The 18,642-nt window shown below is 32.1% G+C and overlaps 1 protein-coding gene across 2 annotated transcripts in view; it reads left to right on the top strand.

Moving 5' to 3' along the window:
- The first annotated feature begins 17,333 nt into the window (after positions 1-17,333).
- LOC118198758 (synaptogenesis protein syg-2-like) overlaps positions 17,334-18,642 on the top strand; it is a 249,006-nt gene continuing 247,697 nt past the window's right edge. For both annotated transcript variants that reach the window (XM_085823263.1, XM_085823268.1), the window contains exon 1: positions 17,334-17,535. In XM_085823263.1, the coding sequence (XP_085679389.1) occupies positions 17,347-17,535 (189 nt within the window). In that variant the 5' untranslated portion in view covers positions 17,334-17,346. The remainder of the gene's footprint in view (positions 17,536-18,642) is intronic.

Here is an 18,642-nt window from a genome sequence, read left to right on the forward strand (position 1 = left end):
ATATCTTGTACACAGAGAAGTTCAGCACAGTGACAGATTTGAAAACGGTCCAGAAAATCCTAATGTTGATTAATAAAAGATTGTTTTCTGTGCGTGCATTTTTGCTTATTGAATTATTAATGAAATTTTGAATAATCCATTTTCTACGAATTCAATTTAGTTATTTACTAGTTTTCGGTTTCGATAGCGCCAAATCCTCCTCTATCGGCGATTTCTGTCAAAAAAAAAAAAAAAATTCAGAACTCATCTCCTCATATCTTCAACAGTTTGCATAGAAATTTGGTTTCATTTCGTTCATTAATTTTAACTGCAGATGCCTTCACAGAGGGAAGTTTATTTTATAATCACTCTGTATATACTACTGCATTTATACGAGTTCGCGGATTTGGAGTGATTGACGACAACACTTGACGAAGAATCAAAACACAATCTATTTAGATAATATTACTCACTACAGCTCCAAAAGGCACGTTTACAGTCGTCGAAAAACTACTATAAACACGCTGAAACAATCAGCAACACAGCCTTCAGGCTATAACGGTAAAGACAGCTTAAAGGCAAAAAACTAGAGTACAGCTCCCCACTCGATTCGGTCGTCCTCGGAACTCAACGTACTCTCGAGATTCTCCACGCTACAACTTGCGATGCACTCGATACTTGCGATGCGATGCACTCCACGCTACACTCGAAGATACACTCGATAGCCTCAACGATGCGCACTCTCGATGCACCAACCCGCGATACAAACTCGACACTAAACTGACGATCAGCTGCTACTTCGCGTACAGAATAGCTAGTTTTTATAGCTTTTGGTCTTCATTCGAGAACATTCTAGGCCAAACTGGTAAAAATTCATTCTAGAATATTCTCCGTCCGTCTATGGCATATCGCCAAATTTGTCGCCAAATGGGCAATATGGCGCCAAATAAGGCAACCCTAAGCCCGCTTTGCGGGGAAGCTATCTTATCGTGGCTGGGCATTTCGTAATGATACTTTGTAATCCGCTGTTAAATCTAACATTTCTAGTACATTCTTCGTCTTTACAGTGTCTAGTTGAAATAACAGTAAAAAGCAATAGAAGTATTGTGTAAATCTTAATGTAATTTATTAGGAAAAAACGAGATTTTCTTTAATAAGTTACTTTATTCTATAAATACTACTTCAAACTTTAGGTATGTACACTATTTAATGTTTTAAATGCTTAGGATTGTTTATATCTATTAGCTAGCACTACGCTATTTAAAATTAAGAAAGAGAAAAATAGTTACACGGAAAAAGATGTAATTTACACTTCATCGTAAGACAAAAGCAACAGAAAGCTTGAAATAGTGTATAGCCCTGTGAATTTTATTTATGCTAATCCAGAGTCCCTTACATATAAGAAGTATTTTGATTTTTTTTAACTGAAGCAGTACTATTTATCAAAATTAATTTTCATCAAAGAAGATTATAATAACGCAATTTTGTTACAAAATATTTTCATTCCATTGAACTAGAGAGTGATTTTAATCTATGCCCACGCACACATGCATGATTTAAAAGCATCAGTTTTATTAAATTAACTACAGCGAAATTTTTCAAGACTAATGCACTTTTTATTATAAATACGGAATTTTTTTTTTTAGTCCAAAGGGATGTCAATCCCGAAGGACTATTAGTTTCGTTTTGGCATTTTGCGTCGGACTCATAAATGTCGGTTCACTTTTCAAACTGTTGCCACAAAATGTTAGAGTCCTGCATTATATTTGAAGAAATTAAATAATGAAAAATCTGCATAAATGTATGTATATTTCTCCTATTGCGATAAAACAACGGTACATAGAGTCATCGAATTTTGAATAACGTAATCCTCCAACGAATATGAGCATGTGGAAGACCAAATTTGAAATTTGAAATTTGTTTTATGATCGATTTCCTATTTTTTAAAACTTTGACGAATTTTTTATTAACAAACTCAAGGATTTCAAAGCGAGCAATGGCAACGTTGTGCAGAAAAAACATTTTTATCTCCAGCGCGTGAGTCTCTGTATCGGAAATTCTAAAGATATGCTCGTTTTAAAACTATTTTGCGATATTGCTGTTGCACTGGATTTTATGGTTTAAGTGCGAGGAACATGATATTTAATAAAGAAAGGTAACACACAAAATGTTAAAAAACGCCCCTTTGGACGTAATTTAAAATCTGAAACATTTCAGATTTTTTTTTTTTTTTTTTTTCGTGTGCAAGCGTAGGAGCAGATTTTAATGGATTTATGTAATGCACTGAATCTGAATATTTTCCATTTTCGAAGGATGAATTTTTTTACATATTTACCTTTTCGGTACTATTCCGTTTTGAGGACCGTAAAAAATCGCCAAACTATTGTTGATGCCAGTGCTGCCAAAAATATTTCCGGCAACCCTAACGCAAGAAAGGAAGTATAATAGTAAATAACTATCTAAGATTATTGTTTTAATTTAGATGACAGGTTTATTTCATGTAATACTTTTTTATTATTATAATTTATATAAAAAAGGTTAAGCATAACTGAATGGAAGTATAAGAGTAAATAACTTTTTCGAATCATTATTATAATTTATATTAAAAAAGGCTAAACATAACTGAATGGATTCTGCATCGCTATTTCGCTACCGAGTTATCGCTAAAGCATAATTTCATCCCGTTGGTTGTTCAAACATAATTTTCTATAATGAATGATGTCTTTCCTTTGAAAAAAATTCTATTGCAGACTTTTTGTCATGGACAATTCCTAAATTGTTAAATCCATAGGATATCAAAAAAGAATTTAAAAATTAAACTAGTATTTCCATGGTGTCTTATGAAATATAGAGCTAAACTTACGCAATTTTAAATCAGCGCGTTTGCTAGATTTGGCGCTTTTGCGCATGCAATTTCACTGCAATTTTTTACGGTTCTCAAAACGGAATAGTGCCAAATTTTCTCTTATAACTGTAATTTAGTTGTTTACATATTGTTGCTGGCGTACGGGTTCGTTAGGAATTCAATTCACAAGTCCCATGTAAAATGAATAAAATTTATTATTATCACAACAAATAAAACAAAATGCTTAACTTTCCTCAGATAGGCGTACAATATCCCAATATCTCACAGTAGTTATCTTTTAAACTACTTAAAACGTTCAACAGAACTAATTCAAAATAGAGAAAGCTAGTCCTATTTCACCGCGAATTCGTTACAGTAAACAACAACAGTTTTCTAAACAAAACTCATAAAACAACTGAGCTGAGACGATCTTTCTCTGGATTTTATAAGCTTTTTAATAAGTACGAGTATAGTCTTGTATTTTTTCGAAAAGCAAAAACGTACAATTACGAGATATCTATTCAATAAATGCGCATGCTCGTGTATTTTTTAATTTTTCCTGCGTAGCTTTATCTTAAAATAAGTCGCGTGCAGCATGGCACGGGGTAATGTAACAATTTAATAACAATTCTAATAAAAATAGCAAATTAAATAAATCAATACAAAAACCGTAACAGTATTTTAAATATCTTTATTATTGTTTCGAAACTTTATAGCAGATGTATGACACTAGATGTTAAAAGTAGCTTAATGCTCAATTTTCCCATGTTTCTTGTCATGTTACGTTACGCTACCAGCGTATAATCCACGAAGTCAGGCACTCCTCTAATTTTAACTTTTTCTAATTCTAAATCTATCTTATTTCATTTATTTCTTAAATTAGAAAAATTATACGTCAGTACAAATCATTCGTAAGAGAATTAATTTTCCTTGAAATCTCTATGAAATTAGCAGCGTGATATGTACATTTGCCTTTTGTGGCATATTCTTTACTTTTGGCCACAAATTGGGTGGAACTATCACTGATCAAACATCGATAAGTGTGTTGGCTGCATGGTTGTTTTCGTTGTCTTCCTGTCCTACCAGCGACCGAGCAATAAAGTCGCTGAACACTGGTAGTTCAGTTTGGGGCTCGGATTCCAGCGAATGGCTGGCCACATGGGCGTTTTTGTGGTATCCCTCATGTGTAACGTATATACGAACCAGTTTTCCTTAGAAAGTCCTCCACGAATTAGGCAGAATTACATCTAATTAGGCAGAGAGCCCTCGAGAGCTTTGCGTAATTAACTATACCATACCGTTGTCTTTCTTATGTGCAACGTGAATATAAGCTAGTGTCCCACACATAAAGTCCACACTCTATAAAAGCATACCTTTCTGTTAGCTAGAGCAATTTAAATCATCCGTTCTTGCCCCTAGTGTAGAAAGCAAAGACCATCTCACAAATTACCAGTATATGCTAAGTTTTTCAACAAGTTTAAAGGTTTTTTTCCTTGTTATGAAATACTTATAAAGTATTTCTCCCGCCTTCCTAGCGTGCCTTCCTGGTGTAGTAGTTCTGCACGGTAGGGCGGTATTCCAGAGGTTCGCGGTTCGATTCCCGGCGAAGGCGTTTGCTCATTTTTCATTTCTCTCTCCTGCTTGCAAAAAAATACCTAATGTCTACAGAGTAACTGGCGATTACTTGCGTTACAAAATGATTTTCACATTATTTCTGAGAAAAACTACGAGAAGTCCACGAAGGTGGCCTTAAATGAAGGAACTAATTTTTCAAATCCCGTACGCTTTAACCCTTAACCAGATAAATTTAGTTAAACTAGACATTTTAACATTGTATTTATTGCCATCTATTCAGAAGCATAATTTTACTACGTCTTTGAATAGATGGTTCGAGATTAAGTTTTCTTATATGCGAGAGAAAATATTTTGGTATATTTACTGCACTAACGAGTGACTAAGTAATTGTATAGCATTTTTAATTTAGATACTTTAAAACTTTCATTTCCTCTTTAAAATTTAAAAGACGTCTGAAGTGCTTCAAAACGTTTAAAAACAAAAAAAAAAAATAGTAAATTTTTCTTTGCCTGAAAATATATTTTAGCAGAGAGTTACATTCAAGTAGTAATTGAAGTAAAAAAGTGCATAAAATCCAAAAAATAATTAGTTTAAATAATTTTTATAAATGTTCTCAAATGGGAGCATTTACGGGTAAAAGATTAGGATGTGTGATTTGGATATAAATATTACTAATTTCATAAAATGTGAAATTTCTCCTTAACATTACAATTTTATCACTTTCTTCGCAAATTCCTGTTACTTCTCTCAAAATTTGTAGCACAGAAAGCCGCGATTTTATGGTATATTCTTTATTTTTTTTCTGATAACATAAACTTATAATTAGCGATGCATGCTAAATTTTTCGATGATAAACAAGCTTTTCGAACTATAATGATCCGGATCTTTTCTTCTTTCTGTCATTAGATAATTTGCGAGCTTCTAACTTTTTTTTTTACCTTAAAAATACATAAGCTTTTAAGATGTTATGTTTTCACTTTTAGATTCATTATTTTATGATTGTAAAAAGGAAATACTTAGTTTAGTTTTAGATTGATAGAAGAAGATCATGCATTTACTTTTCCAAACAGAAAATAATTTCTTTAATTAATGTAAGTTGTGAAAAAAAGTACATTAATGTTAGTTAGACAAAAAAGAATATTTCTTTTTTAAGTCAAAGAAAATTAAATTACCCCCCCAGAAAATTTATTATTTAGTTTTAATATGTAGTTAATTATATGAATAAAAACAATTTCCTGTGCTTAATTTTTGTATGATAACCTACGCAAATAAGAAATGATTCGTTTGCTAAATGTTAATATAGTAAATTGCGCAAAAAACATCATCCTTTTGTTTTAGTACAGTTAAATTAAATGGAAGGGTTTTCGTTATTTTTAAGACCTTCTTAAGAAAAATTATAATTTAATTATTTTATTTTAGTGAAACAGAAAACTTCTACGTGAAAGCAAATGAAAATAAATTCATAGTTTCATTTTGTTTCCTTAAAAATTATATTTTGGTATATTGTTTTAGGCATAACAATTATGTTATTATTTTAACTCTATAATCTTCGTTAAATAAACCTCTTGTGGTTTTCCAAGTTCATAAAACCAACCAATCAAGTTTATCTATATTATGTTAAGAATAAAGTAATATTACTCGCTTATTAAATATTTTTTGTAGTGTTTGGTTAGATAAGAAGCACATTTTAATCTAAATTAAAACATCAAGCGTTAAATATTTTCTGTAGGCTACTTTTTCGGGCTTCGATGCTCTTAAAGTAAAAGAAAAATCAGCCGTTCTCTTGCTTGCATTTTACTTTAGCTCAGGAAATAAGATTAAAGAATGGCTGGAAGGAAGCTCAAGTAGTTTTATAGAAAAACGCAATGTAAGTAAGCTATTCGATACGCATTTCCAAAAAAGCGTGAAGGAGGAAGAAAACCTATGCCGTCATAAAAAGAAAGAGCATTTTTCTCCAGTGAATTTTCCGTTGTCACATTGCAAACTCAAAATTCTGTTTATTTGGAACCTCAAAAAAGGCGTGAAACAAAAAACAGAAGCGAATTTTTTGTCTTGTTCTCTTAGTGTCCCTCATCCTTCACTGTCAAATGTGTTTGAAGGCCTTTCCACAAAATTATATTATTCAACATCGATTCCTGCGGTATTCTTGATGTTCAACATCGATTCCCGAGATATTCTTAGCGACTATTTTTAATCATTATTCAACAAAAAGCAAGCCTTCGGGAAAGTAAAAAGTAATTTTAAGTTTGGTAGAAGTGTAGAACATCTGTCAACATACAAAACCTATACTGTAAGATGAATAATTTTATAAATTCAGGACATTTAGTAGCATTTTAAATGTACAAATACATCTTTTGTACTTGCTGATGCATTCGAGATTATTTATCTCACTAAAATTATTTCTTCTAAATAATTTCACATAGTTTTCAGTTATTCAACCGAAGTCTTTTCTTAGAAGCATTTCTTTGCTTAAAGTAATCTCACCAATCACTAATTCATGTTTGTAGTCCAATAAAAATTCCTTCACTAATTTATTAAATATACGTTTTAGCAATTTGGTGGTTTTTAACTCACCCATTTAAATATTCATTAAAAATAGAAGCAAAAACGCAAGTAATGAAGTTAGCAACACATCAAATAATATTGAGTCGAAACATAAGAAATGGCCGTTTTTTTAACTTAAAAATTTTTATTTTAGCAAAACAAAATAAAACAATTCTGAAATGTTTCAGATTTTAAATTACGTCCAAAGGGGCGTTTTTTAACGTTTGTGTGTTACCTTTATTTATTAAATATCATGTTCTTTGCACTTAAACCATAAAATTGAGTTCAATAGCAATGTCGCAAAATAATTTTAAAATGAGCCTATCTTTAGAATTTCCGGTACACAGTTCGACGCGCTGGAGATAGAAAGTTTTTTTCCGTAGAGTGTTGCTATTGCTCGCTTTTAAATCGTTGAGTTTGTTACTCAAAAATTCGTTAAAGTTTCACAAAATATGAAATCGATCATAAAACAAATTCCAAATTTCAAATTTTGGATTTCAGATGCCCATATTCGCTGTAGGATTACGTCATTCAAAATTCGATGGCTCTAGGTACCATTGTCTTATCACAATGCGAGAAATACACATGCATTTATGGAGATTTTTCATTGTTTAATTTCTTCAAATATAATGCAGGACTCTACCATTTGGTGGCGACAGTTTGAAAAGTCAACCGACATTTATAGGAGTTCGACGCAAAATGCCAAAACCCGCCGAATAATCCTTCGAGTCCCTCGGGACTCAAAATCCCTTTGTACTAACAATAAATTAGTCAATAATATCGGAGTTTATGGACTTTCCCCATAGACCCAATATATCGAACTATAGTCATGTGGCTACAACCCATTCGTTCGGCTAATTATCGAGTCGTTTGACGCGCGTCTTCATGCAGACTTTTATTCAAACGCTCTTCACCAAACTCCTTTAGTCGTCCGGAACGAGCAGCGTCTTCGAGGTCAAAATTTCCATAGCGATAGAAAAATCATCACCAAAAAATGCAACCGTGTACGAAAATATTTTAAACGAAAGAACAAGAACAGGAATCTGAATTTCACGGTCAGGTTCCTCACACAGGCTTTGCCGATTCTCGTCAACATCTACTTTTGCGTCCGGCAGAAATCAGATCAGAAGTAGAGGATAATGTAACTACGTAGAGATGTCTTATATTCAGATAAATCCATATTCTTTTGTTTCACTGGAAAAAGGCTGGTACAAATAACATAACTTAGTGGTGCCGAAGAAACTTACCAGCCTGAGTGGTTGTTTCCAACCATGAAAAGCATTTTGTAATGGTTTAGGTCACATTCACATGGCATGGTTTTGTTTTACTAGAAGAAACGATGCATATTATATCTTTCGAAATTAAGTGATTATCATCTTTATGATATGCTGAAATACCTTTCTCCCTAACAACCAACTATATTTAATTTATCGAGCAAATTTGACCACCTAGTAGCTCAAGAGAGATGATGAAAGTGTTTTTATTACCTATGTGCCATTCCATTCATAACAGGATACTTGCAAAAATATTGTAAAATGAGTTCAACATTAAATTATAGAAAATTTCTGAATGAAATTTTTACTTTGAATTTTAATTCCTAAAACGAAAATATCCCCATCAGAGAATCTGTGAACAGAAGCAGCTCTCTGAGTTTCTCTCTCTATTCTATGTGACATGCACACACACAGATATATTTAAAAAACCCTTTTATGTTATCTTTACAGCTTAGGCACATTTTTGTTGAAATTGCCTCTCTATAAAATAACAAATTTACATCTAATATTAAAGTTAATAGATTCTCTTAGAACTTGCTTATTGAACAGTTATTTCCGTGTTACAGTAATTCACGTTAAGGCTTGGTTTGGCTTAGCTGATTATGACAAAGCACACTAGGCCTATCTGCTTAATGGAAGGGATGCTTTCGTGGAGGACTTTCTAAGGAAAACTGATTCGCATACAGGTTACACATTTAGAAAGCCACGAAAATGTATATGCAGCCAGCAGATTGGTCCTGAATCGAACCCAGATAGAAACTACCAGTGTTCAGCGATTTTACCGTTCTGCCGCTGATGGGCCAGTTCACGTTAAGACATTTCTGTTTAATTAGTCATATTTGGCAGATGCATATCATTACATTCTTCATAACTAAATTAGTCTTTTATATGAATTTACTGAACTTGGTTTCTCTGTTTATTTGTCTGCTTGTTCAGGTCAAATCTTGAAATTGGTTTTTGATTTCCACCCACATTTTTGAAATTTTTCTCTCATACGTGTTTTAGAGGCTAAAATAATATTCTACAATAATATTTCCAAAACTCATTACAAATATATTTTTTTAATTTAAGGTCCACATTTAAAGGTACCTGACTACATTCGATACCCAAATTTTGAAAATAGTACAAATAAATCTATTATTAATGTTTTTTATCAGAATACTACTTAAAATGATATAAACAGGTGGTAAGCATATTATCAAAGTGTAACTTTGGTTTCTTCTTACGTTTTGAGTTAAAAATATGCTAAATTTCAGGATTACTAAATATGTTTTCATAAAAATATTTATCTTTTTTTTTTAATTTTATTTTTATCACTTATATTTGCTAAGATATAAGGAATTAAATGAACCAAAATCTTAGCAATCAAATAAAACATCTAGTGAACAACTTTGAGCACAGGCACTAGCTGTTTTCCGAAAATTTTCTCTCTTTTCATTTACAAGATTTTCTGAAAAAAAATTTAGATGTTTAGATAAATCATTCTTTCCGACTTTTACTCTACGTAATGCACAATATTTCATAGAATAATGGAAGAAAGTTTTATAAAATTACTACACAAATATTCTAAGGGTTTTTTTTTTTCCATTCTTTTCCTTCTATTTGTGTTTGCATCATATTAAGCCTAGTTTTTCAAAAAATAGGCTTAATGTGATGCAAACACAAATAGAAGGAAAATAATATGTGCCCAAGTATGGAAATTAAATTGTAAAACTAATCTTCTTTCTGAGAACTTAATAATAAAAGAGTTCAAAATCGCCTTTTGAACATCATCAAAAGTATTCAAGGGAAAAATTATCATTTTATTATATAGTTATTTAGAATAGACTATATATTTTAGACATCAACTTCCGGGTTCTTGAACAGAAACTTTCGGTTCAAGGCGTAGAACAAGAATAGCCATAATTCTGCTACTAAAACGTAGTTTTAGGAAGCTTAATATGTAAGCTTCAAAATAAAGCAATAAAATATTTTTGGAAAATTTTATCAAAAATGACGATTAGAATGCAATCTGGTACCTTAATGCAAATTCTCAGTGAGCTAATTAATCATCATAGAATCTCGATATTTACGCAGATCAAAAAATATCTCCCAAATGCGAGTTTTCTGGAAAGTTTAACTCTTACTGCAGAATATTGGTGGTTTTAAAAAAAAATGTTTGATTTTTTAGTTAATTATTAAAAAAAGAAGGAGTTTTAAAATCTAATGATTTAATCCCCAGTTTTTAGCATGTCGGCAATTTTATTAATGACGATATGAGATTTTTGTAACAAATTCAAATTTAAGTGAACTGAATGTTAGATTAGAAGGAAAAAAATAATTTTTTCTATGTTCAGGAACAACTGTATTCATTAATTAAGAGTGTAAAGAAAATGTACAATTAGTTCAGAAGGGCTATTAATCTAGAAAAGGGATTTTGCGTTGAATCACTGTAAAACGCTGAATTACTTCTCAAATTGTTGCCACCAAATAATAACGCCTTTTATTGTATTTAAAGAAACTGAATAGTGAAGCATTTATACTTGAATGTATGTATTACGTTTCTCGCACTGTGAATAAACGACAGCATCTGGAGCCGTCAAATTTTGAATAATGTAATCCTTCACACGAACATGGGCACCTGGAAGGCGAATTTTGAATTTCGAATTTGTTTTATTATCTATTTCAAATTTTGTTAAACTTTAACGAATTTTTTTATTAACAAACTGAACGATTTCAAAGCGAGCAATGGCAACACTGTGCGAAAAAAAATTTATCTCCAGTACGTTAAACTGTGTATCGAAAATCTAATGATATGCATGCTTGTTTTGCTATTTGAACATGATATTTAATAAATAACTGTAACACACAAAACGTTAAGAAAACGCCTTTTTGGGCGTAATATAAAATCTGAAATCTTTCAGATTTTTTTTTTTTTTCGTATTTTTTTTAATTTACACGTTTATAATCAGATACGTTAAAACATTTTTTTGAAATAGCTCTAGTTGACAAGTAACCTTTTTCAGTTTTTCAATATTCTTGCTCATACGTGAATCAAAATAAGTTCGTGGGGTTGCTATATATGGTTGGATTAGGACTTTAACATAATTTCAAGGAACGAATAACATATATAAAAAGTATCGCATTCAGTTCGTTTTAATTTCTCTTTGAGAATTCTTCTATATTGTTAAGAGCTCTGTGAATTTTCAGTGATATATCAGTAATATTATAATATTTTTCTAAATCATTTTTCTTAACTTCTGAGCTCTTAGATTAAAACTGTTTAATTTAACAAAGTGCTTTTATACATTTTGCTCCGTAAGTTAGACTTACAGAAAGAAAGCATAAGATTCGCAATCTGTTGAAATCCGAAGAAAAGAAATAAAATAGTATCAAACTGCGGTATTCTGTCATATAACTGAATATAATTATTATTACTATCACTCAAAGTTCTAATCATTAGTGTGCATTTTCACAATGTTAGTTTCCGTATTTAAAACCATTTAGATGAAAAATTATAGCTGGATTTTCTTAAAATAAATCATTCAAAAGCCAAATGCTCGTTGAAAATTTTAGTGGAATTTTGTCAAAAAGAAAATTTTGTCCATCAGGAAATAAAAGATTCAAATGATATTCTTTATGAAGAGTGTTTTTACTAGGAAGGGAAATATTTCGGAATTAAAATTACTTTAACACATAAATAGGCGCTTATTTCTGCTGCTCTCCTTTACTTGCGAAACATCGTTATTTGATTTTTTGTTTAAAATCTTTAAAAATGTAAACTGATATGTATGAGTTGATTAAAGGCTAAAAAATGTAAACTGATATATATAATTTAATTAAAGACCATGGCTGCAAGATTTTGCATGCCTTGAAAGGGGGATCAAAACACACGCAATGTTGTTTTTTCATGTCTGCTGCTTAAAAATAGCACTTTTTCAAAACCTAGAAAACTATTGATTCCCTTTTTCCTACTTTTATGGGGAAGAATGATGACAAGATGGAATTGTTTACTGTCGTAGCTCCGGACAGCATGCCTCGACAATTCTAAAATACGTATGGCTTCATCTATTTCTTTAAATCAGGAATGTTCCTGAAAAGCTTTCAGACGATTTAATGCTCCATTTTTTTCTGAACGAATCTTTTTACAAAAAAAGCATTAGTTGATTTTAAAAGGTTTCTTATGAGAAAAGCGCATTTAAGTCGGTATAAAATTCGATCACTTGTCTCAAAAATATGCACTTGAAGAAACAGATCAACACTCACTTCAACTACCTTCAATAGATCGCTTTCTGCGCAACATGAGCGAGATTTTTAAGCTTCAAAAAAATCACGTGAAAAAAAAAAAAAAACAGTAAAAGCTATCTCTGAAGCCAATAAATGGGACATGGAAAAGAAGAAACAGTGAAAAGAGAAAAAAGAATTTGCTCAGACTCTTGTCTAGCCCCGTGTTCGCATTTCTGAAAGGTGCTTCCCCAGGACTGGTAGAATGACGTCTCTGCCGTGCTGATTTTGGCCACATGGTTTCACTTATTTATTCTATGAAATGTAGTTTGAGGATAGAATTTATTTCTCTAAAAAAACAGCTGTGATATAAAAAAGAACATAAAGGTGTTCGGTAACTGACAGCTAAGGGGTGAGGTTGAAAAACGACCTCCCCCCAACATATAAGAAGCCAGAAGTTATTTTTCGTTCGCTGAATAGCAATTTTTTTTTGTTACTTTATGTAGTTGCAGTGGCAGAATAAAATGAAATAGATCAGAAAATTGGCGTAAAAAGTGAAATAAAATAGAAATTTTGTGCCATTTAATTGAATTGAAAGTAACGTACATTTTGGAGGCTTGTTTAAAATCTTAGGAAACGTAAAAATTCAAGAACAGAAAATTATTCGTTCCCTTCTTTTTTTACCTCTAAAATTTGCAAATATACGCGTGCAAAGTTTAGTAATAGTAGTCAGCAACTGAAAGCATAGTTGCGACTAATGTGATAGTGAGTATACAACGCACTTTTGTAAGGATTATGTTAATTTTATTAACAGTTAAATTTCCTTTCCTATCTCTTCTTAATTTCAACTTACCACTTCCGGCCAGAACGTAGTTTTAGAATCAAGTCTGAATGTTAATGAGGAAGAGCGGTATTTAGCCGCAAAGTTCTACTGTCTTAGTGAGAGAGATACCAGATATTCTGGATAGCACACATACGCCTTTTTACGCTACTCTCTCGTAAGCTATTATTACGCTCGACTGTACTTTAGACTTTTGATAGCTTCGCAGTCAATTAGTGTTAAGGGGCCAACGCTGTTAGAATTTTGATAGCTTCGGCTATATCTCTTTAGTTAAGATTAGATTAGTTGAATTCTTAGTCTCTTAAGTTGAACCCTGAGTGTCGGCTTTAATGTACAACTCCAAGACGGAGTTTTCTTAAACTTTAGTTGGAATAATAAAGGGTTACTTCACCCTCACTTGTTATTTACGTCATGAACTCAAGCGATTATTAGCTTACTATACTTCAGGTCAACCTAAGTTGAGAACACTGGATATAGTAGAAAGTGTATGCATCCGCCGTAGAATATAGTTCTACCATTTCGAGAAGTAATATTGCAAAATTTACGCTGTGATATATGAATGCTGTTGAACAAAGAGAACGGAAGGAAAAATGTGTGAAACGATAGATTACGTTACGTTTAGCTTTTTGTTTAAAAATTTGCTAAATCGTGTCAATCATTCAATGACCAGCAGGAAGACATCCCCTTTTTTGGCATTATTGGCGAAACTACAAATTCCAGCAACACCGACCTATCCCCACTCTTGACGAGAAAAGCAATTAGGGCATTCATTCATTCACTGACCGGGAGGAGAAAAAGCAATTGTCATGGTATCTGCTTCATCTGCCACATATGTGTATAGTTTTCAACCTCATAAACCTGAATAAACAGTACCGCTAAGATTATCGTAATTGAATGTTTTTGTCAATTACGAGAGGGCATTTTCCTAATAAATACGATAACGATATTGTTACTTGTTAAAATCTTTGCGGGATTGAATACTTCATTTAAAAAAATGCCCTTTCCAATGCTCCAAATTCAAAATGCAACAGCCGTTTTCAAGGCCAAAAAAAAGGCAGACCTATAAACAGTTATAAATAACATTATAACTGTTATACAAGCTAACAAATCCCTAAGAAAATGTAATATGGAAGTGTCGCAGGAGTAGCCGAGTGCTTAAATCGTTTGAGCGCAAGCGAACGGGCTGTATTCATGGTCGGTTTTGGTGGTTTTCCCATGTGTAACGTGAATACGAGCTTGTTTCCTTTAGAAAGTCCTCCACGAAATGCATCTCACCCCTTAGTCGGATATCTCTTGTGTGCTTTGCTATATTCAAATCACCTAACCTAACCAATACGGAAGTACTGATCAATTAAATTAACTATGGTAGAAAGAACAAGGTTTATGTCTAAAGGAAGAGATGGCTTCGTGGGGAATTTATACGGGTAAAGGACCTTTTTTTATACAACACAGAGGGACTTCTATCCAGTTCAAAGCTTACAAAAGTCATTACAACCAACTCGCTGTATACTACCAGTGTTTCACGGCTTAAGCAACTGTATCGTTAATGCACTTGACTTGCAGATGATTCCATCTAAGGAAAGGAATAACCAGATTTTTTTCATATGATATGCTTGTTGTTTTTATACCTCAAAGGAAATGTATGGTTTTTGCCTAACTTATTATATGTCATTCACATATAATTCTCAGTGAGCTGAATCAGTCTGCTTTTTATAAATTGAGATATGTAAAAGCAATATATTCCTTTGCGCGAAGCACCTTTCACGCCCCGTCACGCATAGACGTTTCATTCGTCAAAGGATAAGAATTTTAATTTTAAAATACAAGCAAACTGTCGTTTAATACGGCAAATGTCTTAAAAGCAATAAATGCACTTCTTAAGAATTTAATTTTTTTTATATTGTTTTAGTTCTTATGGATATTTGCGCTAGTAGATTGCTATCCGATGATCTCAATTTCCAGTCTTTTTATTCATTTTATTTTTGATTTTAAACAGTAATCAGAAAGATAAGATAAAACATACTGTAAGAGGGTGATTTTCTCAGACTGACTGGAAATGCGTGTGTCTTAGGAGACAATTCATACAGAATATAATTTTCATAATATCTACTATAAAATACTGTCAGAGTTTTTAAACAATCGCAAATTAAAATCAAATTAACGTCTTTAAAAATAAAAATAAAAATTTTCCTCTCTTTCACTGTTTTGGTAGCAACAAGCCGCATAAAATCTTCTTAAAAATTAACGTAAAATAATTTACTACCAGTTTTTCCAAATTTATATATTTTACTTTTAACTAAGTGAACGGTCTTGGGAAAAAAATTTGACAAAAACTGCAAGGAATACATTGTTAGCTCTTCCGGTTTTAAGTTTCAAATATCATCAAATTAGTATTCGTCGCATTTAGATAATAGTGAAATATTTCACATAAAATAAGACAATGAATAACATGCCCTACATTTTACACTATGATGAACTATCAATTTCAACTGCAGCTTCACTACATAAAAAGATTGTTATTTAAAAATGCTGGATTTGGCAAGAAGTCGCAAAATGTGTACCAAATTGGAGGAATTGAATATCCGCGGGCAGTTTACTGTGTATGGATAACTTGAAGAATAGGGTGAAAGGTCGTTCTAGCCTTGTATGTGTTCTCAGGTTAGCTTGTCGCGAAGTATAGTTCTTAAGATTCTTCACATTTATCTGTAACTTAGAAGTACACAGTGAGGAATCCTACACTTTAATAAGAATGCGACAGACGAAAATTTCATTCATGCACAAATTTATTTAACTAGCTCCGGTTTCTTATATTTTTCTTCAAGGATTTTTTTTTTTTTTTTTTTTTTTTTTTTGTGATTATAAAGACAAATTTCAAAAAATGCAGTTGAAATAAATTATTTCAAAGTGAAACAAATGTTTATCTAACTGCTTGTTTTAAATTTATATATATGTAAGATAAAAAATACGAAAGCGAACTTTTAAATTTAATTCACTATAACCTCTCTTATTTTTATTTCATTTGGGAACTTCATGTCTTAGAAATAGCGCTATAAATCTAAGCTGCGCCATTCAAATTAATCATGCGATCTTACGTAACGCTTAATGCAGATATCTCTTGCCCAATCAAAGTAATTTGTAAACCAAAACCTTTTTTAACTCCCTCCCTTCTTCATCTGAAGTACTACGACACTCTTCCCTTTTTCGCTTCAGCTTTCTAAGTGGCCATACACTTTCCTGCAATCATCTATGTTCTGTAATGATCGTTGTCGTGCCAATACCAGTCGTATCAAAATTTTCCTGGAAATAGGCACGATTGGAGTGCCGAGTGAATTGTTGCCACAAATCTGAATTTAAATAAATATATTATTTAATCCGGATCGACTGTTTATTCTTCATCAAAATGGATGGACGCTCTAAGCATCAAGTATCTACGCCATCAATATTGCTACGCATTTGCGGCGTCGTAGTGTTCCTACATCAATGCTTCCTGCAAAATTTTGCTAATATTACATATATATATATAAATTAAATTTAATGTATATGAAAATGGCGTAAAAGAATGCAAATAAAGAGGTTAAACTTCAAGAGATTTTTATGTTGATGGACCATGCATGTGCGACATTAAAGTAACTATCAGGTTACAAAGGAAATGAGGAAAGTGAATTTAAAATCGCAAAATGTGAACCCCCTCCCCCCAAAAAAATCTGAATGGTTTTAGATTTTGATGTAATTCCATAGTAATTTCATACATATAGTCTACTCTGGCCTTTCACTATATAGCAAATAGCTCATATATTTTATATTTCTTTCCGAAAACGATTGGAAGCGGTGTTAAATTCTGGGGTTAGATTTTCGTGGCTTTTATGCCTAGACATAAACTAAAGCCCGGAATATAATTTTATTTTTAAATCACATAAAATTTAGCGTTTATGATTCTGTTTATTAATTTAATTGAATTCCTTTGTGTGGGAGGGAGGTTGCGATACTGTTATTACGATCTCATTTTTTATTCATAATCTTTTCTTTAAGAGTAATGCATATGTTGATGATTATTTGTTTAATTTCCAGGTTGCTTGAGCCTCCGAATGTTGAGCCTCGATGTACCAACCGCAGTGATGAAGGGGGATTCGATATGGCTCAACTGCACTCTTGATCTGGAATCAGATGAATTATATTCAGTAAAATGGTACAAGAATGATGTAGAATTTTATAGGTACCTACCCCGTGACCATCCAGCTGGGCAAAAGTATGATCTGCCAGGCGTTTATCTTGACGTAAGTACAAAGTTTTTTAAATGTTTTTAGGTGAAATTATTTTTAACCTCTAAAGATATGAGACCTAGAAATGTCCTCGAACAAAGCAGTAAATCATTACGTATTTTTCCAGTTAGGATTCCAAAATTTCATGCAAACAAGGATATTTTAATATTCATTACATATCTTTTGACGTGCCGGCGAATATGTTTATTACGTTGGAAAACTATAATTCAGAGGACCATTAAATGCAAATCGTGGTAGATTCGCCAATTGGATTATTTTTATCATTTTAATTATAATTTTTTAAGCAAAATTAGTTTACGTACAGATCATTTAGGTTTTAAAGAAATTAATGGTAACGGCTTTGTTAAGATGATATTAATAGATATTGCCATTATGGTACTTCTTTATCATAGCGGCTCCTGACCTCACGCAGCTATGATTTCACCAAACTCATGAAGCGCGGATGTAAAAATATAAAGTGACGCAATGTATAATGATAACAATAATGCTCAGATGTTGTTTGCGAAGAATATTTTTAATAATTGTTAAAGTGACAAGCCAAGATTGTAACCAGCTTCTTCAAGTAGCTGCGTTTTATATTTCTTCCGACAATCTTTGAATATATCGTTGATCCATCTTGCACATGTTGAATAATTTTCTATATTAGTGTACTAGCATCTGTATTCGAAATCTGAACGACAAAACGCTTCCTTCTTCCCGGGTATACTCCTCCAAAAATGAACTGCTTTTAGAGTACTCTGCAGCTGATGTTCTTACGTCGGATGAAAAAACTGTCATCGATTTCAGCTATTTTATTTGGACTGCCTGTTCACCCCTTGGATCTTTGCATCAGATGAAGGGAATAAATTTTCCGCATGTAATTGTTTTAATGAATAGCAGCATTTTCACACATATAAAGCTGTTTGTCACACTATTTTATGGACGTCAACTACTCTGCCCACGAATACATAAATCTAACAACAATGGCCAGGAATATTCTAAAACCACTAATCCAATATCTAGCACGGAGTCCTTGCTCCTTTTTATGATTTTTAACTTTGCACCTCCAAAATTGTTTCGTCCTTAACATATAGACTTCTGTTATGGCTATTCTCGTATACA

The sequence above is a fragment of the Stegodyphus dumicola genome, chromosome 1 (genome assembly GCF_044657685.1).
Source record: "Stegodyphus dumicola isolate Sdum_Otavi_A_Nest chromosome 1, ASM4465768v1".
NCBI lineage: Eukaryota > Metazoa > Arthropoda > Arachnida > Araneae > Eresidae > Stegodyphus > Stegodyphus dumicola.